The 27,230-nt window shown below is 45.3% G+C and overlaps 1 protein-coding gene across 1 annotated transcript in view; it reads right to left on the bottom strand.

Annotated features, from left to right (window-relative positions):
- The window catches only part of CBX6 (chromobox 6), a 38,502-nt gene extending 23,172 nt beyond the window's left edge, over positions 1-15,330 (bottom strand). The window contains exon 1 of the mRNA XM_083156521.1: positions 15,140-15,330. Within this exon, the coding sequence (XP_083012647.1) occupies positions 15,140-15,208 (69 nt within the window). The 5' untranslated portion in view covers positions 15,209-15,330. The remainder of the gene's footprint in view (positions 1-15,139) is intronic.
- Between the last annotated feature and the right edge of the window lie 11,900 nt (positions 15,331-27,230).

Genomic DNA, 27,230 nt, shown 5'->3' with positions numbered 1-27,230 from the left:
AAACATTTAGGGAAAGTAGCTAATTTTAAAAGACTTCTTCCCAGTGTTTTCTGCGAATATGATTGGCAGAATTTTGTCATGGACAGGATTTGTATAACAGTTTTTCAGGTTATAAAGATTAGATAATGAACCTGTGGTTAGTGGAACATTCATGGAAAACACTTTAAAATGAATGTACAGTAACGTGGCAGAAAAATTACTAAATCATAGCTACCTAACAGAGCTTACAGTATTACCTTTGGAAACATTTTATATTCTTCACTTTACTTGGTATTAAGTATATTTTGTGGTAGTGGTCAGTTAGGAGTGGTGCAGTTGCTGGTATTTAGACTCTGCATCGACACCCATCTCACATTCCGCACCTTTTTTTTTTTGTTTTCAGTTCAAATTCTTTAGAAACCTGACAATAATTAACAGTAACGCATCAGCAATACATGAAGTGTGTAAAGGGTCAACAAGGGTGAACCACACAAAAATGTCCAAGCTTGAGTATAGCCTTGTTTTCTGTTCAAGAGAATATATAAATAAATATAATCTTTTCCACCGTTGAATACCTGTACATCAACCTAAAACCTGTGATTTAAAATCACCAACCGTTAGTGAAATAGGCAAAGTACAAAAAAGGCATATATATATATATATATATACACACATACACACACACACACACATGCTAAAACAATGGGGGATTATTCTAGTTCACTCTCTGACAAAATCCTTCTTAGATGGACAAAACCATGTGCACTGCAGGTGGGGGCAGATGTAACATGTGCAGAGAGAATTAGATTTGGGTGGGGTTTTACTTTAACGCGAGATCTATATTACAGTGTAAAAATAATGCAGCCAGTATTTACCCTGCACAGAAACAAAATAACTCACCCAAATCTTATTCTCCCTGCACATTTTACATCTGCCCCCCTGCAGCGCACATGGTTTTGTCCATCTAAGAAGGATTTTGTCAGAAAGAGTGAACTAGAGTAACCCCCAATGTGTTGAGTATAGATCAAAAAGGGTGAGATCTCACTATATAACCATGTATCCAGATCAGAAGTGCTATATCTGAATCTGAATTTTATTTTGGGTTTGTCCCGAAGGCACTGAAAATTGAGAACCCCAGAAGAGCTTTCTGGTGTCAGAATATGTAATCCCTTCCTGAGTCCACACCTTAAAAGGTGATAAAGGACATTTCTGGAGGGACAAAGGTTTGCAAACAATGGTATCAATGTGGACACCAAGGATAAAAGTTTTACTTAGTCTGTTCTAACGCATATGTTTTATACCCACGGTCTGGCACTCTGAAGTTATGTGGCACCATACAAATTAATTGGGGGAAAAACACTTTATGCACTCTCCTCTCAGTGGCTTCTTTTTTTTTTGCAGATGTTGCCATTTAGTTGAAAGTTTGCACAACAGTAATTGCTCTACACATCTGCACTTATACAACAAGCGGGTTCTTGAACTGTCAAAGAGCACTATTTATCTAATCCCCAGGGCTAAAAAGGTTTATTATGCTAACACTTGAGGATTTAAAACGGAGTAACAATGAAGAGAAAAGAGAAAAAATCCTAAAAGGGCTGGCAGCCATTCTATCAGCTTTGATTGAGGACAATTTTTAATTATTGCTTGGCCACCAATTGAAACATGTCTTGAGCTGCTGCATTCCAAAAATATAAATGTAAAAATGTTTAAATGTTACTCAAAAATTACAGAGCATGTAGAACAATTTGCTGTTTGTTTGCAGGTCATTCAGAGATCTAAAGAGGCATACAGTATTTAGTGAATCTATCTATCTATCTATCTATATATATATATATATATATATATATATATATATATTAGAAACTGCATATATTATGTATCGCTCTAGGTCAGTGATGGCTAACATTGGCACTCTAGCTTTTGGTGAACTACACATTCCTGCATCAGTTTTAGCATGGCCAAATAGTAAAACTGTAGCAGGGCATGCTGGGATGTGTAGTTCAACAACACCTGGAGTGTCAATGTTAGCCATCACTGCTCTAGGTATTAGCAGTCTAATGGCGGAGATCAAGAAATTTCCTGGAGAATGCTCATTAGCGTTACCAACCACAGTCCCCATTATTCCTGTGCCTCTATGGATCAAACTCCAAAAATTGATTACACGGATGGTGTTACTGCCTTAACCATTTGCCTATCAATGATTTCTGACTTTTATTCCAGTCGCTGTTCACCAGCCCGGCCCTTCCTCCCTCCCGCCGGGTTTGGACATGCAAAGAAATGTACATGTGTAAACCTTGGCCATCGGGGCCGGGGCCAAATTTCTAATTGCAATGAATGATCCTGAATCGGCCCAAGAGTGCAAGTGCCACAATCCAAAAATATACTGCTAGGCTAATTGGCTCAACAAAAATAAACCCTAGAATGTTTGTGTGTGTGTGTGTGTGTATGTGTGTGTGTATATAAGTGGTAGGGAATATAGATTGTAAGCTCCACTGGGGCAGGGACTGATGTGAATGTTCAAATATCCTCTGTAAAGCACTGTGGAATATGTGTGCGCTATATAAGAAACTGTTAATAAACAAATAAGTGTTCATGTACTGTAAGGTTAGTGGTAAAACATTTGTCATGGTATAGACTGACGACATTAGCAGAAATGCCCTTTAAGGTCTTTCATTATATTCAGATATAATTGGTTATTTTAAAGTTAAAAAGTATTTGGTAAAAGTAAAGTATTACTATTTTACACTAGGTGATATAACCCAGACTTGATATAAGATTAGCTTGCACATGCCAATGACATTTCATGTGTGGTAGTATGAAAACAGGCGTAGAGCAGCTCTGGTTTATCAGTGGTGACTATTTACAGTCAATGTGATTTAGCTGCTTCGGAGGTAGCAGAAACAAAAGATAAAGCAAATAACATTGGATGAAACACACAGAACACAGAGGTGAGTGATCCCGAGTCAGTTCCTTTTCCAAACAAACAGATATCAAGTGCATGTTTATATACTTTACTCAAATACTTAGTACAAGAGACACAGACACTGAGAATAGCTATTCTCAGCTGTAGGAGTTTGGGGTTTATTCTAGTTCATTCTTTCTGACAAAATCCTTCTTAGATGGACAAAACCATGTGCACTGCAGGGGGGCAGATGTAACATGTGCAGAGAGATTTAGATTTGGGTGAGTTTTTTTGTTTCTGTGCAGGGAAAATACTGACTGCATGATTTTACACTGCAATATAGATCTCACTTTGAAGAAAAACCCCACCCAAATCTAATTCTCTCTGCACAAGTTACATCTGCCCCACCCGCAGTGCACATGGTTTTGTCCATCTAAGAAGGATTTTGTCAGAAAGAATGAACTAGAATAACCCCCTTTATCTTTTTCATTACAGAAATTTGGGGCAGCCCTTGGTGGAAATCGCAAGGCTGCGAAAATCGCCTTGCTAGCTAACCAGAATAAGGGCCACAGTATAAAAAGTTGAAAACTGATTGCAGTTCCCACACTAAAAGATGATTGCGAATTAAGCACAATAAATTAACACCGTACATACTACAGACGATTAATTCACAAATCTGGGCTACAAGGATTGACCATTTTTGTAAAATATTTACTTAATGTATCCCTTCTGTGTCACCCCTGTTTGTCCCTCCCCTTTAGAATGTAAGCTCTCACGAGCAGGGCCCTCTTCCCACATGTGGTTTTCTTTCTCTTACTTTAAACCGATCCAGCAGTTTTGTGCCATGCTAAAATTTATGTCAGTGTCCTCTGCTGATGCATCTATGTTTATGTACCCTGTACAGGTCCTCTTTTGTGTTCAACTGTAAAGCCATGTATACACGGGGTGATTCTTCCAGGCTATTTTGACTAGATTGTCAGTCGCCCAGAAGGTTAAGCAGAAACGCCCTATGTGTACACAGCGGGTTATAGAGATGCGCGGCCCAGCAGCTTAGCTATTGCCCAACCAAATACAGTGCAGGCAAGAATATTGTCACTAGATGCTGCCTGCACTGTGTATTTGGCCACGGCTGGGGAAGGCAGATTGTAGTTAGCGGCCTAATCCTCTACATCTTGATTACACAGGGGGTTATATGCATGGATGTATCAATTATCGCATGCAGAGACAGAGCTTGCAAAAAAGATGACCCTCTGCAGTCATATTGAGGAATTTTTCGTGAAAACTGCTGCAAAAGCCCCATCATGCATATAGTTAGATACTATAACAATGCAGAGTGTGCAAATAACCTTTTGCCCATTATTATAGTTAAAAAAAAAAGTTAACTAATCTGCCTCAGGTTATAGTGAAACATAGGGGGGAGGGTTTATACAAAAGGGAAGAATGCTCATAAATGTGTTGGGTTTGTTTCAGCCCGCATAAACTTCCAGTTGTAGGCACAAAAGTTAGGATTACCTTAATGTCCACACTCTCCTGGATGTGGCAACATAAAAAAATAATATCACCAAACATTGGAATCCTGCTCTTTATATGCTATACTCTAGCCTCAGAAACATAGAATGTGATGGTATATAAGAACCACTTGGCCCATCTATTTTGCTGTAAAACTACAGTATTGCCATGCCCTGCCACAGCTCTGGGATCACTTTCATACCAGCTTCTTCAAGAGTTCCCTCATTTGCACACACAGGCAGGGCAGCCGAGAGGAATGTCGGGCGCCGGCAAAAAATTGTAGGGGTGTGGCCTATATGTGGGACCCTCCCATACTTAGGCCACGCCCCCAAAATGTTTAGAGGAGGGTGAAAGAAACCTCTAAAAACTGTAATCTCAGCAGCAGCACATCACCTACAGCATATGCTGTGCTGACAGCAGGCTCAGCATGACCTCTCACGCTGTCAGTGAGACACATGCTGAGCCTGCTGTCAGTACAGCACATGCTGTAGAAGTGTGTGCTGCTGTAGCTACCCGGGAGGGACAGAGGGGGAAGGGAGGGGTCGGCCCAAGCTTAGTACCCGCTCTCCCGCACACAGGGTCTCAGGAAGAAACCCACCTTTTTTGGTTGTTGGTTACTATATACCGCAGTAGTGCAGTTTAATAGATTGTGTAAATAAAGGATCGTTGGGGGAGATCCTCTAAGCTAAAAATGCGGTAAAACCCCCGTTATCGGGTTTTTACCGCATTTTGGGATGCTGTAAGCATCCCCCGCCGGGTTACCGCGGCGGTGGGCATCGCCAGAAAAATCTGGCGATGCCCCATAGAAGCCAATGGGCTTCTACCGCATCTCACCGCCGCCCCGCAACGACCCCCTGCACAGACCCCTGCATCGCCCCCTCACCTGTGTCCGGGCAGCACAGAGCTGTGCTGCCCGGACCTGTGACCTCCTCCCTGCACTGATCCTCTTCCGGGTGCAGGGAGGAGGAGAGCCCGGCGCAGCAGCAGCAGCGCTGGGTGTGGGAGGGAGAGAGGAGCCACCGGGACCTGCTGGGACCCGGCGACTCTCACCGCAAAGGACAGCTCTTAACGCAAGAGCTGTCCTTTGCTATAATTATCGCATATGTTAGAGCATATGCGATAATTATAATTGCGGAGAGGCGAAGGGGGGCGGAGATTCTTAGAGAATCTCCCCACATGATGGCTACGAAGGGGTCAATTCAATTACCTGCAAATAGACAAGTTTCCACTAAGGTGTGGAAACGCCACCACAATGCACACCCTTTGTGGCACGACTGCATGTTTTTTTGTACACAGTACTATGGGGCTGCAAACAAAAAGTTGTGAGTTCAGGGCGAGAGTAATGGGCCAAACACACAGAGGGAGCATATCTCTTGCTAACTAAATCAGTGCATGCAGTCAAAATCTAGTTAGATTGCTTAGCAAATGTCTTAAAATCTAAAGGGGCATACACACATGGAGATCTGTGCTAAGCAATTTTGCTGGTGTCAAAATCTCCCATGGAGAGCACATACACACGCAGAGATTTGTGCTAAGCTATACTGCTAAGCAATTTTGCTTAAGCAAAAAAAGGCCAGGTAGTGGATGAGAATGAGAGAATGCGATCAGTATTTACCCTGCACAGAAACAAAATAACTCACACAAATCTAACTCTCTCTGCACATGTTAAATCGGCCCCACCTGGAGGGCACATGGTGTTGCCCATTTTGCGAACAAAGTTGTACTGCAATCAGATCTAAATAAGGACCATTGTCTCTATATTGGTGATCCGTAATGTACTGATACGGTGAAGGTGTTAATACACTGCCCAATATATCATATGCGTAATGAATGTATTTGAAGCTAAGACACTGTGGTAAAAGTAAAATATGTTTATTGTGCCAATGACATGGATGTATTAACTGCATACATGCATGTGGAAAGGGAGAAGGGGATGGAAAGGAGAGCCCTTGTGGAGGGATCCGGGGAAGGCAGGATGGGGGCTGGAAAAGCCGTAAAGTCCAGGTTCACAGAGGGGGAAGTCTTGTTCTGATGCACACACCGCTTCACCTCCTGCGGTGAACGCGGTCTGAGTGCTCTGAATAGGGAGTGGGGGGAGGGGGAACAAAGTCACAGGTTCCAACTGCAGTGATAATCGGTGTTTGTTAAGGTCCAAAGGGTCATGGAAAGTGTATAAGTGGCGTCCAGTCCAGAGCGTCCTTCTGCTGGTCCTGGCGGTGCACCCAACACTTACCTGATACCCGGTGAGGTCCTCTCTCCGACCGTCCCACGTCGCGCTTGGTCTGGCTGTGTTCTGCTGGTGTCTGCACAGCCGTGCAGCAGCACCAGTGAAGATTCCGTGTCGCTTCAACAGTAACTTGAGTACTTCCGGGTTCCGCTGCTGTGCGTGCGCCGGGTACCTATGGTTACTGGAGTAACACGGGCTCAACTCCCAGAGTGGAGGAGGCTGATGTGGTGATGAAGTGTATAGGAGCTGTAGTCCAACGCGTTTCGACCCCTCTAGGGTCTTTTTCAAGGATATTGTTCTGTAGTTTGTGATCGCTTTTCAAGGGTAGTTTTCAGACTCCGCCCCTTATGGGATGGCGTTCATTGGTCTATGTAGTTGTCCATCAGAGATCATTATGCAGTGACATCTCTGTTGTGGGCGTGCCAATGTTCATGGTCACGGAGCTTTGTAATGCTATATATTGGTTTGTGAGGACATGACCGGTTATATAAGGAGTGAATGATTTGAGGTAGCAAGTGGACACAGCTTGTGTCGACCTCGTAACATATGGGTGGATATGAGTTTTTAAAGAAAAGTGTTTAAACTAAAATGCTGTACGAAATTATCTTACGTATCCTCACAATGGGTGTGGGTCAGAAATCGGTCATAGTGTTCGTCAGGTATGGGTCAGGGTTGTGTATACCTGACTCCATAGCTCTGGGTGATCCTCTTGTTAGTGGGCTATTGTAGTGGATGGTGATGGAAAGAAGTTAAACTGGGTGGAAGGTCGACATGGTTTGTGTCAACTTATGTTAAAGTCAGGATCAGTCATGTGGAACCAGATTCTCAAGGGTCGCTATTTGGAGATGGTCCCCAGGTTAAAATCTATATTAAGTCCATTAGGTGTGAGTGTTTTCAACTGGAAAATCCAGAACAACTCTCTCCTATCTAACAAAGCTGCAAAGTCGCCCCCCCTCCAGTTTCTTTTTGGTGCTTCAATGGCTGTGAACTGCAGTCCTCTGGGGTCGCAATTATGTCTGTCCCTAAAATGAGAGGACACACTGTGTTGTGTATACCCTCTTTTTATATTTCTTATGTGTTCGTATAGTCTCGTGCTTAGAGATCTTGTGGTCCTGCCCACGTACTCTAAATTGCATGGACATTTAAGTAGATATATGACCCCTGTGGAGTTACATGTGAGATGTTCTTTGTGCTGAAAGGTTCTATTCACTGTAGTGGAGTGCCAGGTGGTTTGTGCCTTGGTGCTGGTACTGTTCTTATTCTTGCACCCTGAGCACTTCCCACAGTGGAAGAAACCTATGCTGTTGGTTAAGGTGGTTTGTGTGGACACGGTCGGTTTAATGTGATTTTTTGTTAGTTTTTGTTTGAGGTCAGGGGCTTTCCTGAAGACCAATTTGGGTTTTTCTTGGATGTGTGTTTTCAGATCTGGATCTTCCTGTAGTATATGCCAGTGTTTCTTCAGGATTTTTCTAAGGGTGTGGGCGGATTGGTTGTATTGAGTGATGAATAAAATGTTGTTGTTGTTGGTAGTCTCTGTTTTGTCTTTTACGGTTAATGTTTGTGATCGATCTGTGTTGCGTACTTCTTGTTGTGCTGCTTCGACTCTAACGGGATTATATTGTTTTTCTATGAAATGTCGCTTCAGTTCATCGGATTGTGTGTCGTATTCTGTTAGTTTGGAACAGTTCCGTCTTATTCTACGGAACTGTCCTTTAGGGATGTTGTCCAACCATGGTCTGTGATGTCCACTATTGTACAGTATGTAACTGTTTACATCAACAGTTTTTTTGTATGTTCTTGTCTGTATTGTGTTTTGTTCAATATATATTTCAAGATCCAGGAATTGTACTGCATGTTTACTGTAATTGGTGGTGAATTTGAGGTTGTTATTGTTGGTATTGAGTAGCTCTATGAAGTGTTGTATGGAGTCCTCAGTCCCTCTCCAGATGAATATGATGTCATCTATATATCTCCGCCATAGGATCAAATTGGCGCTCCAGTCATGCTCACCCCAGATATGGTCTAGCTCCCACTTCCCCATAAATAGGTTTGCATAACTGGGCGCCACTTTTGATCCCATGGCGGTCCCTGTGGTCTGTAAATAGAATGTGTTATTGAACCAGAAGTAGTTGTGTAATAGTATGTAGTCGAGGGCTTTTATGATGAAGTCTGAGTGTTCTGATGGTAGTGTTGAACCTGTATCCAGAAAGTGTTTTGTGCTGTCGAGTCCTTGTTGATGATTGATTATTGTGTAAAGAGATGTGACATCGCTAGTTGCAATCCAGTAGTCTTCCTTCCAGTCTATGTGTTGTAATGTGTTGAGGATATCAGTTGTGTCTTTAATGTAAGATGGTAGATTTTTCACTATTCCCTGTAAGAAATTGTCCGTATACTGTGCAAGGTTGGCGGATAGTGATTTGATCCCTGAAATTATGAGTCTACCAGGTGGATTCTTGGGGTCTTTGTGTAGTTTAGGTAAGTAATAAAAAACGGGTATGATTGGATGATCTGATTTGATGAATGTGTATTCGGCTTTGTTAAGGATGCCCATGCGTTTACCCTCTTCTAAGAGGGTGTTTAGTTCTTTTTTGTAGGCTAGTGTGGGGTCTTGTTTCAGTTGTTGATATGTGTTGGTGTCTTTTAGAATGTTTAGTGATTCTTTTATGTAATCTGAGGTGTTCAAGATAACGATGCCCCCCCCCTTGTCTGCGGGTTTTATGGTGATGTCTTTGTTTTTCTCAAGTTCTTTGATGGCCTGGGTTTCCTGTTTGGTGAGGTTGGATGTTGTGTTGTAGTGGTTCTTTTGTTCAATGTTTCAACTGTTGAAGCGACACGGAATCTTCACTGGTGCTGCTGCACGGCTGTGCAGACACCAGCAGAACACAGCCAGACCAAGCGCGACGTGGGACGGTCGGAGAGAGGACCTCACCGGGTATCAGGTAAGTGTTGGGTGCACCGCCAGGACCAGCAGAAGGACGCTCTGGACTGGACGCCACTTATACACTTTCCATGACCCTTTGGACCTTAACAAACACCGATTATCACTGCAGTTGGAACCTGTGACTTTGTTCCCCCTCCCCCCACTCCCTATTCAGAGCACTCAGACCGCGTTCACCGCAGGAGGTGAAGCGGTGTGTGCATCAGAACAAGACTTCCCCCTCTGTGAACCTGGACTTTACGGCTTTTCCAGCCCCCATCCTGCCTTCCCCGGATCCCTCCACAAGGGCTCTCCTTTCCATCCCCTTCTCCCTTTCCACATGCATGTATGCAGTTAATACATCCATGTCATTGGCACAATAAACATATTTTACTTTTACCACAGTGTCTTAGCTTCAAATACATTCATTACGCATATGATATATTGGGCAGTGTATTAACACCTTCACCGTATCAGTACATTACGGATCACCAATATAGAGCCAGAGCGCTAGTCATCTCTTTATTCTAGCAATCCCCAAGGTCTGGACATACCTGACTTAGCAGCCGGCATAGAGGCAGAGCGCCCTTCCCCCTACTATTTCCTGAAGGACCATTGTCTGATGCCTAAATATACTCTCATATAGGGCGAGATGTACTAAGAGTGAAAAGCCACCAACCAATCAGCTCCTACCTGTAATTTTTCAAACACAGCCTGCGACATGGCAGGTAGGAGCTGATTGGATGGTGGTTTATCACTCTCCATTTCATCACTTTTCAAGCTTAGTACATCTGGCCCCGAATCTTTTTTTTTATTTTTTTCGTTCACTTTAACCCGTTCTCTTACTACCTTTAGACTGAAAAAAGCATCACAGGAACTCGTGCAGAGAACTCATTTCTCCCATGATAAAATCTTACCTCTTCATTTGCAAACTACAAGGTTTAGCATAGCTATTTTTTTATTTATATATAGACAAGAGTTTCACATCACCATCCATAGTACATAAAATGTATCTAAATTCAACTGTTTTACAACTAACAGCCACAAACATTTCAAGGGATGACTCCACTATATGGAAACTTTATGCAATAGAGGTTTTTCATTTCTCATTTTCACACTATTCTGCTGAAACTTGAAGACTATGGATTTGTGAAACAGAAGCGAGAGCAGCTCCCAGAAAGTGGCAGCAGTCTGAGGGAGAAAAAAAAAATGTACTGTATAGAAAACAGATACACACTATTTTACGTCCACCCGGTCACAGACACTTCTGGAAATTATCAGAACTAGTATAGGGGATTTCCAATCCCCTATACTAGAGTTTTCCTGAAACTTGTTCTGGGAGCACCACCAACCTTGCAATATACATGAATTTAAGTCTACAATGTGTTCCTATGTTGGTCTTTTCGATTTAAAATAATCACTTCCAAGATTATGTGCGGACTCACACAAGTCTAGTACGAATTATCAGAACTAGGCAGCCAGTGTGGGAGGAAACATTTTATAAAGCACTTTCTACATGTAAATCTATTCACAGACAGCGGCAAGACTTTCAGTGCCTTAAAATGGCCTTTATGGAGCAATGACTTGCATAGATTAACCAGGGCAACATCATTTTAACAGACTGCATTTATTTTTACTTGGTTAACTAACATTATAGAATATTACATTTCATTCCCAAAAATATTCAACCAAGTTCATACATGACAAATGATCTACAGTAAACTTCATTAAAAAAAAAAAGGTTAAATGGTAGAAAGGAATAATAACGTCAAATAAAAAGATTTTACAGAATACACATTGCCCTAAAGCAGAGTCTGCAACTATAGCTTAATTATTGGACATCACTTTGTGTCAGGTTGGCAAGAATAAAGTACAAGCTACAAGATATGAGTAAAGAAGTGATTGTAGTAAATGATGTATTGACTGCATAGCCAAAAGGAAAAAGAGAAATACACTTTGTTTTGGCCTAGAGCCAGAAGAGGTAGAATGTTTTCTTACTCTATATAGCATTCGCATGACTCAAGACTTGTCCCCATTTTAACTTTGCAATGAAACAAGCCAAAATCAGCAATAAATTAATGTGTATGTTATCCACAATTGGTACTTCAAAATAAATATATAAAATGATATAAATATATTATAAACACACACACACGCACACGCACACACACTAATAAGCCTGCTCAAAGCAAAAGCTTCAAAAGCTTGTCTGCTACGTTCTCTGTGTTTGTACAAGTGTGAGAAAGAGATGTAGTTTCACTCTCTGCCAGCAGATGCCAGTGTTTTATAGACTCACGGACACTAGAGATATAGATAGGTATAGCTGTATGACCCGGCACTCCACTAAACGGCATTGTAACTGCTCCTGGTGTCCTTTGTAATAGTTAGGTATCACAGTGTTGAAAAGAACAGTGGCACTCCGGAGACTTGGTAAAGAGTTTTACTGTATTTAAACAGGCAACATAATGAACGTGACTCTGGTGTCTGACGTTTCGGGACCAAACGTGTCCCTTTGTCAAGGTGACTTCAAAATTCACCTTGAGAAAGGGACACGTTTGGTCCCGAAACGTTGGACACCAGAGACACATTCATTATGTTGCCTGTTTATATACAGTAAAACTCTTTACCAAGTCTCCGGAGAGCTACTGTTCTTTTCAACACTGTGATTATAGATATAAATATATAGATTTGGAGTTTGAGGTGCACTGTTGTTGAGAGAACACTCCCCCTTTTTTAATATAACGTTTCTAACGGTCACCAAAATGAACTACATCCAAAAATCCATCTAGACTGCCTAATTGTGAGCGTATTTGTCGGCTGATCCATAAGATTCAGGCGTCTCACCATTATTTTTACAATTATCATAGCTAATCGCTACATACAAGTTATCACTAGAATATTCTTTTGAAGGTTCCAATTCCTTTTTTAACTCAAAATGTCTAACGGACCTATCTAAACATCACTTGATATACACCAACTAAAGTTACCTATATGGTGAGGGGTTGTTTTACAGATAAACAACTTGAAAATCCCCTTCGCCATAAGGAACACAGGGGCAGATTTATGCCCTTAACGCTAAACTGGGGGGGCTTACGTGTTTTGAAATGTATCACTAGCACACTGAACATGCACTAGGGACAGCCCGCCGAGTAACGCTCGATGGGCTGTCCCCCGCAATCGTCCGCAGTAATTAGCGGCCAGGTTTATGGCAAAACACCCATTTCGGGGGTTCGCTGCAAATATCAAGTGTCACCAGACTGTATGTAGGAGGAACCGCAGCAGGAATCTCCGATAGCTGCTGCCCGCTCATGGATGCATCCCCCATAGGTTACTATGGGGGATGCAAAGCTGCACGATGTATCAACATCAGGCAGCATTGCAGTGGGTCCCTATGTGCTACAGACCACACTGCTAGCGGGGCTGTGCAGTCAGCATTAACCGCACATGTGCAGACCCCTGGCAACTGGCAAAGCAAAGTGTAGTAATGGGCTCCTTTTCGGAGCCCTTGTCCCTGCAGGTTGATACCTTCATCCTAAAGGATTGCATATTGCAATGCGATCCAGGATGGTAAACGCTGCTCAGATTGCATTATATATGTTATACAATGATAAATGGGCCCTATAGGAGGTACAGCACAGTACCATGACTGAACTATAATAACATAACATGTCATTAGGCTGCGGAGAGTTTGAGTGATCACATAAAGGGAACACTACATGCATTGTGTATGATGTGTAACATTATTAGTATACTGCTGAGCGGGCGTGTGTGGTCACCTTTTAAGGACACAGAAGTGAACCCTATCTGCAATATGGTAATGTGCAAATGGTCAGAAAACTGCATGTGAGGTCACACTATAGAATGCACAGCAGAAAACCCTACCTGAACTATAGCGATACGTCAATAAATGGCAGCAGGGAACCCATCCTGCAATATAGTGACATATTGGTAGATGGCAGAGGGCACGTGAGGTTACCCTATAGGGGGCACAGCAGGGAAGCCATCCTGCAATATAGTGACATATTGGTAGACGGCAGAGGGCACGTGAGGTTACCCTATAGGGGGCACAGCAGGGAACCCATCCTGCAATATAGTGACATATTGGTAGATGGCAGAGGGCACGTGAGGTTACCCTATAGGGGGCACAGCAGGGAACCCATCGTGCAATATAGTGACATATTGGTAGACGGCAGAGGGCACGTGAGGTTACCCTACATGGGGCACAGCAGGGAACGCTGCCTGCTCGATAGGGATAGGTCATAAGAGGGCAGAGGGCACGTGAAGTTACCCTATAGGGGGCACAGCAGGGAACCCTGCCTGTATTATAGTGACATGTCTGTAGATGGCAGAGGGCATGTGAGGTTACCCTACATGGGGCACAGCAGGGAACCCTGCCTGCTCGATAGGGATAGGTCAGTAGAGGGCACGTGAAGTTACCCTATAGGATGCACTGCAGGGAACCTTGCCTGCACTATAGTGACATATCAATAGACGGCAGAGAGCACAGCAGGGAACCCCTCCTGCAATATAGTGACATGTTGGTAGACAGCAGAGGGCATGTGAGGTTACCATATAGAGGGCACAGCATGGAATCCTGCCTGTACTATAGTGACATGTCTGTAGATGGCAGAGGGAACATGAGGTTACTCTATAGGGGGCATAGCAGGGAACCCTGCCTGCACTATAGTGACATATCTGTTGGCGGCACAGGGCATGTGAGGTAACCCTACAGGAGGCACAGCAGGGAACCCTGCCTGTACTATAGTGACATGTCTGTAGATGGCAGAGGGAAGGTGAGGTTGCCCTACAGGGGGCACAGCAGGGAACCCTGCCTGTACTATAGTGGCATGTCTGTAGACGGCAGAGGGAACGTGAGGTTACCCTATAGGGGGCACAGCAGGGATCCCTGCCTGTACTATAGTGACATGTTGGTAGACAGCAGAGGGCATGTAAGGTTACCATATAGAGGGCACAGCATGGAATCCTGCCTGCAGTATAGATACATGTCACTAGACGGCAGAGGGAACATGAGGTTACCCTATAGGGGGCATAGCAGGGAACCCTGCCTGCACTATAGTGACATATCTGTTGGCGGCACAGGGCATGTGAGGTAACCCTACAGGAGGCACAGCAGGGAACCCTGCCTGTACTATAGTGACATGTCTGTAGATGGCAGAGGGAAGGTGAGGTTACACTACAGGAGGCACAGCAGGGAACCCAGCCTGTTCTATAGTGACATGTCTGTAGACGGCAGAGCGATGTTAGAATAAACACCATAAAAGGTTCCATATAATATTCTATGCTGCCGCGAGTGACCGGGGCAATACACTGTAGAACACTTCTGCTTACACAGACGCTTCCGACAGACACCAGACAGGGGGGCGATGTGTAGCGCGGGCGGGGGGATACTGGGATAGCACCGTACTCAGGGCCGCTATGAGACGGACCGGGGAGACGCAGAGACGCGCCATTGCGGGCCTGCGCTTTGGACACTGACTGCGCAGTTCGCAGATTAAACAAGAAGCAGACGCGGAGAGAGTGATGGCGTGCCGCCACCGCTACCGACCCCGCCGCAGTGCTGCGAATGACCACTCTGAGCTCTCACCTTCCTTATGCGCCGTTTAATGATGGATTCGGCAGCGAAAACCCGCTCCCCGACGGCAGACAGCTCCATGTTCAGCGCGATCCCAGCAACGAGTAGAAAACGCAGCAGCAGCGACAGCCAGCGGACAGCTCCTCCCCTCAAAGTGCCGCTGTCACCTCGTCTGTGGCCGCGCCCCTTCCCACTGTCAACGTGTTGATCCCTCCCACCCGTCCCCGTCAGTATGTCCGAGCCCCCGGCTTCCTGCCGCCCCCTCACGCCTATTTTAAAGAGCTGAATTCTGCGCACATGATTCTTCTGCTGCCCGTGTGTTCCCAGCCCCTCCCCCGGCCGCGCGCTCCCTCACGTCCCCGCCCCTCCCGGGGCTTTCTCTCCGCGCGCTCCGTCCGTAAGGATGGCCGGCTCGCGCGGTCGCTTTTACATGTGTGACGTGTATTGTGCTTATAATATGGCGGTGCCGCATCTTATCTGCTCGCGAATCGTGATTGTTTCCTACAGAAGCGCGTTATCACAGTATACGTGGCGCATTCGTGATGTTGACGTTCACAATGTCGACATTCGGCATGTTGTCACTAATGCTGTGGCACAATTTTTCATAGTTGTTTTTCTCATACATTTATTCTAGCTGTTTTTCTCATACATTTATTCTAGCTGTAAAGTTTTTTACATACGAGTTCTGTTGAAGATTAGATGTTCTCCATAGCAACCAGATTCCATCAGTTATGCTTAAAATATCAACATAATAAAAGACACCTGCAAAATGTTGAACATTTGCGTTAAATGTAAATTTACTACAATGGCAGTTCTGTTGAAGGATGTTGCCCATAGCAACCAAATTCTACTTATTTATGTAGCATCTTCTAGAGCAGGCATTCCCAACCACGGTCCTCAAGGCACACCAACAGTGCAGGTTTTGCAGATATCCAGGCTTGAGCACAGGTGACTTAATTAGTATCTGAGGGATTCTGATTAAACCATCTGTGCTGAAGCCTGGATACCACTAAAACCTGCACTGTTGGTGTGCCTTGAGGACCGTGTTTGGGAATGCCTGTTCTAGAAGGTGCTACATAAATAAGTAGAATTTGGTTGCTATGGCCAACATCCTTCAACAGAACTGCCATTGTAGTAAATTTACATTTAACGCAAATTTTCAACATTTTGCAGGTGTCTTTTATTATGTTGATATTTTAATAATTTCGATATAATGAATGTCAACCTGTTGTGGATATTGCCATTTTACAGGGTGTGGGAAGGAGAAATTGGAAGTACCTGTGCACAAGCCAGACAGTAAAGCCCCGTACCTACTACATGACTGGAGCTGCTGATATCATTCAATGATGTCATCAAGCCCGCCATTTGGCAGCAGGGGTGGTGTAATGGTTACTGTCTCACAGCGCTGAGGTCTTGGGTTCGATTCTCACCATGGCTCTAACTGTGCAGAGTTTGTATATTCTCCCTGTGCTTGCGTGGGTTTACCTCCGGGTATTTCAGTTTTCTCCCACAATCCAAAAATAAACTGGTTGGGGAACTGTCTCTTAACAAAATTAATTCTAGAATGTCTGTGTGTGCAAGTACCTGTGGTACTGAATATAGGTTGTAAGCTCCACTGGGGCAGGGACTGATGTGAATGTTCAACTATTCCCTGTAAAGTGCTGCGGAATATGTGTGCACTATATAAATAACTGTTACTTATTAATAATAATAATAATAATATATCGCCAAGTTGACCTGCATGTTTGGAAGACCTCAATTATCCTTAACGATGTGCGGAAGCGTAATATCGTTAATGATATTGAGTGTACACACTAGACGATATTGTGAATAATATCGCTCAGAAGCCTGTTTCTGAGCAATATTGTTAACAATATCACCTAGTGTGTATGGGGATTTAATAGACATTTTAAATATAATCCACAGTTTACATAAGGGAGTGATAGTGTATGTCTCAGTTGGTTAACTCAAGTGGAGGTGCTCCCCTGAGAGTTTATTCAAAAGGAAGGAGAAAAAGAACTCTTGTCTTACTGGGAGCACTCTTGGTATGAATAATATACCCCTTTTACATGAGCCTAAATAACCTGGCTTTTACACGGGAGCACGCAAAAACCTGGGTTTGCAGGTGGTGTAAATGCACCAATTTGAAATGTCCAGAGTGGTGAGACCCAGCATTTCAACCTTGCTGGTAGATGCTTTTATCTCTCAAAACTAGCTCAGGCTCCTCCTCCAGTGACATCGCCGGCAGGGACACTGGTGTGAAAGGGGTCACAAGCCAGGTCTAAAATCCCAGGAGCAACTCGGGCTGTAGTTATAGAAGGGGTATTATTTATAATAGTAGGAAACTACTGTTCCCACACAAAACCAAAGACACAAAAAACATGAAAAACACACAATTGGACAGATAATAAATAAAAATTGTGATGCTCGTTAAAGAAGCACCTTCGTTGGAAAATCAGTCAAAATATTCAGTCAAAAAAGTATAAAATAACACATTTGTCCCTGGTGTATATGTCTTTAAGACAAAAAATAAAGACTGAAATTTAATAGGATGAGAGATTCAGAAAGTGAGCGATTTGGTAAGAAATCCCCTGGTTTTTAAAGCGGCAATCATTTACACTGCAAAACCAGTTTAAGTTTAAGGAGCTCATAATGATTGCCACTTTAAAAAAAACTGGTGATTTCTTACCAAATCTCTCACTTTCTGAATATCTCATCCTATAAAATTTCACCCAGGGTGTTTAATAGCAAGTAGAAGTTCTGAGAATAACTGTAGAAATTCTTTTGTTCATCACAGACCATGATTCAATCAATCTCAGAGAATGAATTAATTTAGTGCTTATGGATTTTCACACATAAGGAAAACATTCCCTTTGAGAATTTAAATTCTGTATGGATTCACACGTAATGCAATACATTAGCAATATGGTCAGTGAGTTGGTACAGAAAAAAACATTCCATGAGGGTATCATATACTCCTTGTTATAGAGGCAAATTGCAATGATCAGTAGCCCATTATCCTTTCGTATTCCCTATTATGGATAAAGAAGGATACTTCTACTACTTCTTTGACTGGCTGGCCTGTGGTCCAATCAGAATCTGGGGGTGGGGCTTTACAGGTGTTCCGTGCTCCTGGCATCTTCGGGAATAAAAAAAAAATCTGTTATGCTGTGCTATTAATGCTATCATCTGGTTCTCCCCCAGCGATTGTAAATAATTCTACATTGCCATTAACCATTGATTATGGGGTATATTCAATGTAATTTAGGTGAGCTATGACGGCAACAAGTGCCAATAGCTCGCAGTCAGTAATCAACTGACCCCCCTTTACTTGCCGTTTCCACCTTGCTGGCAGCATTGAATATACCCCTTTGAATCATCAATGGTCAATTACCTTCTATAGTACTGCACAGTATCAATGAGTGGAGCTAATAACTGTAAGTTTAATTTTATTTTTCTGCAAATTTATCTTGTTTGTCAAACATGGTTTATCAGATACACAGTTTTACTAACAGTGAACAGTTTTGGTGCTCATATATCCTAGCACCACATATATTTACCAATATAAACCCACTAAGTAGGTTCTTTGAATAACATTAAGGGTTTTCTCTCACAACACTGTGCCAAAGTTTGGCCAAAATGCATTGCCTGATTAATCAATAGGCTGATCAGGCTGCAGCCTAGGACTCCAGGACTGGAGGGTACACCTTGCAGGTGACAGCCAAGGAATATAATTAAGGCCTGATTTATTCCATGCTTGTTAGTGATCACCCACCAATGTACTGTGTACAATGTACTGTGGGGGGGGTAAAGTTCTGTGGCTATGCCAATGTAACTTACTGACGGAACCATTACTTTATGTACATTTTGTTACAGTGCCAGCTGAGCAGCCTGAATCCAAATGCCAGTTGTATAACCTTACGTGTAGATGGGCAGTATGACTAGCTTCTTTGCCACTTTGTATAACTCCACATTAGCAAAGTGCTCTTTCATTTATTTATTTATTACCATTTATTTATTACATATTCCGCAGCGCTTTACAGAGAATATTTGAACATTCACATCAGTCCCTGCCCCAGTGGAGCTTACAATCTATATTCCCTACCACATATACACATGCACACAGACATTTTGTTTGAAGCCAATTAGCCTACCAGTATATTTTTGGATTGTGGGAGGAAACCGGAGTACCCGGAGGACACCCACACAAGTACGGGGAGAATATACAAACTCCGCACAGTTATGGCCATGGTGGGGAACGAACCCATGACCTCAGCGCTGTGAGGCAGTAATGCTAACCATTACACCATCCGTACTTTGATCCCTCCTAAATCTCAAAAGTATTAACATATATAAGTGGTTTACTAAGGAACACCATTTGCACTGATATATACCCACATTCTCAGTGATAAAAGATAACAATTTTGAGGCAATTTATTAATATCATCTTTATGTCATAATTTTCTCAATCATTAAAGCTGGGTACACACTATATCATTCCTCCCAACTGTCCCGCTGTTCGTCGGATGTTCCATTTTTTGGGATGTCCCATCCGGGGCAGGCAGTGCCCAGCAAGGGGGGAGGGGGGGCAGTTGGGAATCCCTGAGCAGGGAATAAACAATGTAAACACTGAACATATATTCAGAGAAGAAGAGGGGCTGGGAACGGGGTCATGGGCAGCAGCTTACACAGTGATGGCGATGCCCCCGTAGTGACAGAAAATGGGTGCGTGACCTGCGGCCGCTGCATCCTCACAAGCCACACCCCCTAAGACATAGACCACGACCCTTTTTCAGGCACATTTTGAGCACCCAAATTTCTCAAATGTATATGTTGGGAGGTATGCTATATGAAATGAGCAATATTGTTAGTGTATTCATGCAAACTACCAGACAAACGATATTGTACATATACACTGAACAATATCATTCAGTAATGTCAGCAAAATGCAGGAGGGTAGGCAACTATGGATCAGATCAAGCTTACTTACTGTATATGTAGCTATCAGCAGGGCCACCATCAAGGGGGTACTATGGGTACAACTGTCCCACCCGCCAGAGCTGCGTTATTGAATCTTGCGTGGGTTGCCTGCTGCCCGCCGCACACAGCAGCCTCCTTCACACCAGGCCTGCCACCTGCCGCTCACCCAACATAGAGCCGGCGGAGACAGATGCTAGAGGTACTTCTGCACCTTTAGTGTCTGACAGGGAGCGCAAAGCATCCAGTGCTACTTGGAATTGCGGATTCCAGGAGTGCTAGTGTGCAGTGCACCCCCCTGGGCAACGAGCAAGTATCTCCCCCTGGCAGTGAGCATGTATTCCTCCATGGCAACGAGCATGTAGGTAAGCGGCAGTTATGTAGCATAATATGTAATAAGCATTACGGCAGGGCTGGGCAACACCGGCCCTCCAGATGTTAATGAACTACACATCCTAGGATGCTTTGCATTAGTTTTGCTATGTGGCCATGCTGAAACTGATGCAAGGCATGCTGGGATGTGTAGTTCTTCAACATCTGGAGGGCCGCTGTTGCCCAGCCCTGCATTACGGTGTGTGATATAATATGTATTGGGCATTACGGTGTGTGGCGTAATATGTAACAGGCATAGTGTGTGGCATAATATATAATGGGCATTACGGTGTGTTGTATAATATGTAACAGGCATTATGGTGTGAGGCATAATATGTAATGAGCATTGCCATGTGTGACAAAATGTGAGCACCCTAGCACCAACCCTGCACATAATGCCTCCAATGAAGTGTGGCCACTGCCAGCCTGTACAATAAAGTTCATTGTATGGTAGGACATGACATAATAACGTAACACTGTGCCAGTGAAGATATGAGGGGAGCCGCCAACCTGAGTTGAGCCTGTGCAAGAAAGTGCATCATTGACAAAAAGGCCAAGGGTGGAAGGTACAGCGGTGAGAGATTGGCAGAAGGGCATCCGGGGCTGGTTCTTTGAGCAGGCTGTAACAATATTGCCTGTTGATTTTGTGTGACAGTGCAGGCTCAGCAAGGCTGTAACCAGTGGTGCAAGTAAGGTGGTACGGCGTATCTTTAAGAAATATGTTACAGGTATGTGGTACCACCTCGTGCCCACCACCCCCCTCTGCTGTCATTTAGGTTTTTTGTTAAAAATAAATTGATGGTGCTGACTAGCGGAATGCTGCTAAAATGTTCTGACAAAAATATTTTGTGTAACAATAGGTGGGGAGCTGCCAATTTTGTCAGTCCTGGGCCCCACAATTTCTGATGGCAGCCCTGGCCACCAGAATGCATATGCGCAAGTATAGACTGCCGGTGTTAGCATTTGCTATTAAAACCCAGTTCCAAAAAGCTAGACTTTTAGCAGCTTGGTAATGTCAGGAGGTCTGTACTATGCAGCTCATACACTACCCATTACCTGTATTATGAAAAACTAAACAATTTGGCAAGTAGACATAAAAAGCCCCTAGACAAAAGAGAAGATGGATGTTAGCGCAATACTAATATTTCTAAAGAGGTGTTTGCACACAGTGCGATTTGGCCAGGCAATTTTGAGTAGATAGTCAACACCACCTAGAAGACGGTTAGCAATTTACACCGTGTGTACACTGCGAACGATATCCATGCCCGGTGATATAGACAGTGCAGGCAAGACAAATTTGACTAGCCTCAATTCTGCGTGAATTTGGCTTATGGGCCTGATTCAGACCCTTTACTAAAGTCAAATGACCGTGCATGCGCAAGGTACACTTTGCGCATGTGCGGGGTCCCCTTGTGAATGAATCCAGGGATCGATAGCCATCACTGGCTGTTCCCAAGGTGATTGACAGCTGGGAGCGTTTATAGGTGACACCCAGCATTTTCTAGGAGGACCCCTGAAAACCGCAGGGGAGCCCAGCCGTAGGGAGGGGGTGCTGCTGCTGATGTCATCGATGGTCATGGTTATTTGGAGTTCCGAGTAATTCTACACTTACTCTTACGTGCTGCCAACAGGGGTAAATTCATTCAATGGGGAGTGATTGCGAATGGTTTTGACCGTGTGTGCATGGCTGATAATGTCTTCGCAGGCATGCACAGGGGTGGGTGGGGGGGATTCTTGAGGGGTGGTGTTTACCTGATCATTGGGTTTTGCTGATTCACAGCCCAGCGAGCAGGTCTGAATTCATATTCAAATTCACTTAGTGTCAGCTTGCCTGTGTGCACACCCCTTTAGTGTAAACTGTGCATGCACAGCTGGGATGGTAATCTATTGCAGTATTAGTCTGTGGAGCATAAAGCATCAATGTTGTCACTAGACATTTTGGTGCCCTGTGCCAGAAAAGGAATTGGTGCCCCTCTCCCCATACTGAAAATATGGACAGTGCGTGCCAAAGGTGGAAATCTAGGGGTGTGGCTTCATGGGGAAGGGATGTGGCCACATATTAGTACCAATTCAATTAAATTCAAATCCAGGAGTTAAAGTGAGGGGGAACGGGGTGGAACTGAGTTCCATCACCTCTCATGGTAGGGGGAACTGAGTTCCACCTCTACAACAGTCCTGAACAGTAATTCCACCAGAAAAGCCTGTCCCAGTGGCTTCTTCTTCTGGCACGGTGTTCGGAATGTATGTAAAGATGAACAAATGTGGACAAGGGGCATGTGTGATGTTATATAAATCAAGGGCACTACATGCGGTGTAATGTGTATACGATTGTGCTACCATGTGTTGTGAGACCATTATCCCTTTTCGGGTGGTAGGGCACAAATTCCATGGCACTGGTCTAATGGGTGGGGGGTCAGTGTTAGGGGGAACAGAGTTCCACCACCTCTCCAGGACCACTTTAAGCCCTGATTAAACCACATAAGTGTGTCCTTTTTTTTACATCACTTCGCACAGTGACATCACTTGCACACAATCCACTGTAGGTACAAACATGGGGGCCGATTAAGACGAGCTCTCACAGGTCCGAATTTGGCCCCCGATGAAGGGCCGACTGCGCATGCGCATTTTCCGTAATGTGCATGTGCAGGGCCAGGCTGTGAGCGCCTTTGGCAAATTTTGGCGCTGCTAAGGCACTCGCAGCCTGACCGACAAGTGGGGGGCATGCCGGGATGGACCTCTGGCATTTCATGGGCATGCACAAAAAAACAGTGGGTGCACCCATTGAAACACTGGGAGTGGCTGACACAACATAGGCGTTCCTTTACCTGCTAGTGGCGTTTGTCTGAAAATCACCTGTGTGCATTGAATATAGTGTGCATCGCATACAGGCCCTTATTCAGATCTGATCACAGTACAAAATTCTCAAATGGGCAAAACCATGTGCACTGCAGGTGGGGAGGATGTAACATGTGCAGAGAGAGTTAAATGTGGGTGGGATGTGTTGAAACTGAAATCTAAATTGCAGTGTAAAACTAATGCAACCAGTATTTGGTACTTGAGTAGTTTCACAGCACCACTTACATAGTCAGCGTAGTGTCCCTGTCAGCATCAGCGTTGTGTTCCCACAGCCAGCATAGTCAGCATCAGCGTCGTGTTCCCGCAGCCAGTGGCTGATCGTAGTCAGCGTCCCTGTCAGCATAGTGAGCTTAGGGGGAGATTCTCTTAACTAAAAATTATCGGGTTTTTACCGCATTTTGGGATGCTCTAAAGATCCCCGCCGGGTTACCGTGACGGGGGCATCGCCAGAAAAATCTGGCGATGCCCCATAGAAGCCTATGGGCTTCTACCACTACCCACTGCCCCCCCGCACCGACCTTCCCCTCACCTGTGTCCGGGCTGCACAGTGCTGTGACCTCCTCCTCCCTGCACTGTGATCCTCTTCCGGGTGCAGGGAGGAGAGCCCGGCACAGCAGCAGCAGCGCCGGGTAAGGGAGGGAGGGGGGACCTGCCGGGACCCGCTGACTCTCACCTCAAGTCTTTTATTGTGCATGAGATGCACTTGCGCCTGTACCCCCCTCTGTGCAAGAGACGCATTTGCGACTGAACCTCTAACCCTGACCGTATCCCTGAAGCAGACATGGGCAGGGCTGCTGTACCCTGCCACATGAATTACTGAGACACACTTGCGTATGAGACCTTCGTGCATCTCAGGCAGATGGAGCGCCTCTCCATCAGCGCAGGGGATCTGGCAGTTACCGGAACTGTGTGAGAGGCTCTCAATAGGCTTGCCAGGGATGCCGGTGACAGAGCTGCAGCTCGCGGGATCAGTACAGGTGTGGTATAGGGGTCCGACAGTTGGGATCTCGACTGGCTGGACCCAGACAGCATGGCGAGCGCAACAAAGCCCCTCTAAACATTTTATGGGTGTGGCCTAATCATGGGAGGTGGTCACGCCTCCCACGATTAGGCCACACCCCCAACATTTTACCAGGGCACGGCCTACCTCTCGACTGCCCTGGCAATGATTAGCTGTGCCCATTATGGTGGAATGCAATAACCTATCATTGTACCACTAGTGGACATAAAGGGTGAGATTTAATAGGATGAGAGATTCAGAAAGTGAGAGATTTGGTGAGAAATCTCCAGTTTTTGTAAAGCGGCAATCATTTACACTGCTAAACCAGTTTGATTTTGAAGTGTAAATGATTGCCGCTTTAAAAAAACCTGGAGATTTTTCACCAAATCTCTCACTTTCTGAAAATCTCATCCTATTAAATCTCACCCAAAGTGCCTTCATGTTGAAATAATGTTTTCGTGGGACACACACACACGGGATTATTTATTAAGATCAGAGTTCTAGTGAAGATGGAATGTTGCTATGGGCAACCAATCAGATTTTTTTCTTATTTTGGGGCATTCCCATGGGCAGGCCGATTAGATCAGCCGCCCACCATGTCTTCGTCCCTCCCTGCTCCAGAAAATATAAAGTCAGTCTCAACTTGCTATGGCAGGGGATCGCCACCGATGTTCTGCAACCATCAAATGATTCTCCTGCTGCGGGCACATGAGATGGGATATGTCTTCATAACACGTCCATGCGTGGTGGTTGCGAGGGGATATAGCAGGGGGAGGGTATTTGCCAGGGCAGCATCACAGGGACTCTGTAAGCTGACAGCATCGCAGTTTACCGAGCAAATTAGAATGACCCCCATTATCTTCTGGAAGAGAATACATAAATAAAAAGTAGATTCTGATGGGTTGCTATAAGCAACATCCCATCTTCAATAGAACTCCCATCTTAGTAAATAAACCCCACAGGCTCAGCAAAGGTGTTAACATAAACCTTAAATACAATTGCCTCATAGAAAACAGTTCCTACTAAACAGAAAAGATTAGGAAGTATCAGGACCTTGACAAATACGTATTGTGTGCCGTTAAAGCTCTTCCTTATAGATCTCCGGATACTGGAGACTCTACCTGTACACATACAGTACTGGCAAGCAATCATTTAATTTTTTTTTTTTTACATTTGAATGATTTTATTTTGCCGTACAATAGTATGATAGCTCAAAATCATTAGATGTTATCTGTTATCATACATGCAGGTATACCAGATCCCTTGGTTACCAGCACTGTGCAGAATTATGCATTTTTCAGGATAAGAGGGAGTACAGGATAAGACAGAGTAGTACTTCCGGTGGGGCTGGAGATGGTCGCATCACGTTGAGCTCCGATCTCCCATCCACGGAGCTCCACCATCCCCGGCCTCCGGAGCAGCGTGGCGATGGAAGCGGCGGCGGTGGGCAGAGGAGGCGGTCGGAGGGAGTAGAGCGGAGGAGGCGATCTGAGGAAGCGAGCGCTGTGTCCCTGGCGCAGGAGACGGTGAGGAAGCGAGCGCTGTGTCCCTGGCGCAGGATGCGGCGACACCTGACCAGAGGCGGACGGCGCTGTGCTCCCCACCGCAGCACCATCGGGCAGCACTGCGGGGCCCCCCGGCAGCACCATCGGGCAGCACTGCGGGCGCCCCCCCCGGCAGCACCATCAGGCAGCACTGCGGCTCCCCCCCCCGGCAGCACCATCGGGCAGCACTGCACCCCCCCCCGGCAGCACCATCGGGCAGCACTGCGGGCCCCCGGCAACACCATCGGGCAGCACTGCGCCCCCCCCCCGGCAGCACCATCGGGCAGAACTGTGACCTCCCCCACCTGGCAGCACCATCAGGCAGCACTGTGGCCTCCCTCCCCTGGCAGCACCATCAGACGATCACCCTGCATTTGGGGAAATGCCAGAACAATGCAGGTGGGGGAAGGGCAGGACCTGCATCACACCAGCTATCATCCGGCCAGGTCAGGGGGCACATTGACCATGGGGGCCCCGGCATGACACCCAGAGGCCAGCAAGATCACACCCCCCCCCCCCCAGTGACTCTCAGCCCAGGGAGGGCCCAACTACAGCCCCAGGCCTCACTGTCTCTCCTCAGTGACTCTGCCCCCACCACCAAACCAGCTTTCCACGCTGGTTTCTCCTACAGGAAGATGGCCCGTTGAGGCCTACAAGATGGCACCGCAAATGGCTGCCAAGGAACTGTGCACTCAGCTACTGTATGTAACCCTGTGTCTTTGCTCCAATATTACCTGCCTGGCTGGTGCAGCGACCAGTGGCGCCGCAGATGGCTGCCTAGGCGCTGTGCAGCTCAGCGGGTATGGGTTCCCTGTGTGATAACTGTAACTGTCCCTGCTTATACTGTTACCTACCGACTGCTGCAACAACCAGTGGCGCCGCTGATGGCTGCCTAGGCGCTGGGCAGCTCGGCGGGCATGTGTTCCCTACATGTAATGTCCTCAATGTAATGTATGCAATGTCCTCCCCCCCCCTATCCCTGCTTGATGCTGCACTGTAAATCCGCAGAAAATTCCTAGTGTGCGCAAGCACACATGGCCAATAAAGTTGATTCTATTCTATTCTATACAGCAGCATTCCAACGGCCTACCACCCCATCGGCTAAACCAGGCATTCCCAACCACGATCCTCAAGGCACACTAACAGTGCAGGTTTTAGTGATATCCAGGCTTGAGCACAGGTGACTTATTTAGTACAGAAGTGATTCTGATTAAACCATCTGTGCTAAAGCCTGGATATCACTAAAACCTGCACTGTTGGTGTGCCTTGAGGACCGTGGTTGGGAATGCCTGGGCTAAACCAACTAACCCACCCTGCAGCACCTAGACTTCCTATAGCAAATGCAGCCTAACCA

The sequence above is a fragment of the Crinia signifera genome, chromosome 8, assembly GCF_055691185.1.
Source record: "Crinia signifera chromosome 8, ASM5569118v1, whole genome shotgun sequence".
NCBI classification, from domain to species: domain Eukaryota; kingdom Metazoa; phylum Chordata; class Amphibia; order Anura; family Myobatrachidae; genus Crinia; species Crinia signifera.
Note: the sequence above shows the minus strand (reverse complement) of the source record. Positions and strands in the feature narration are given on the sequence as shown.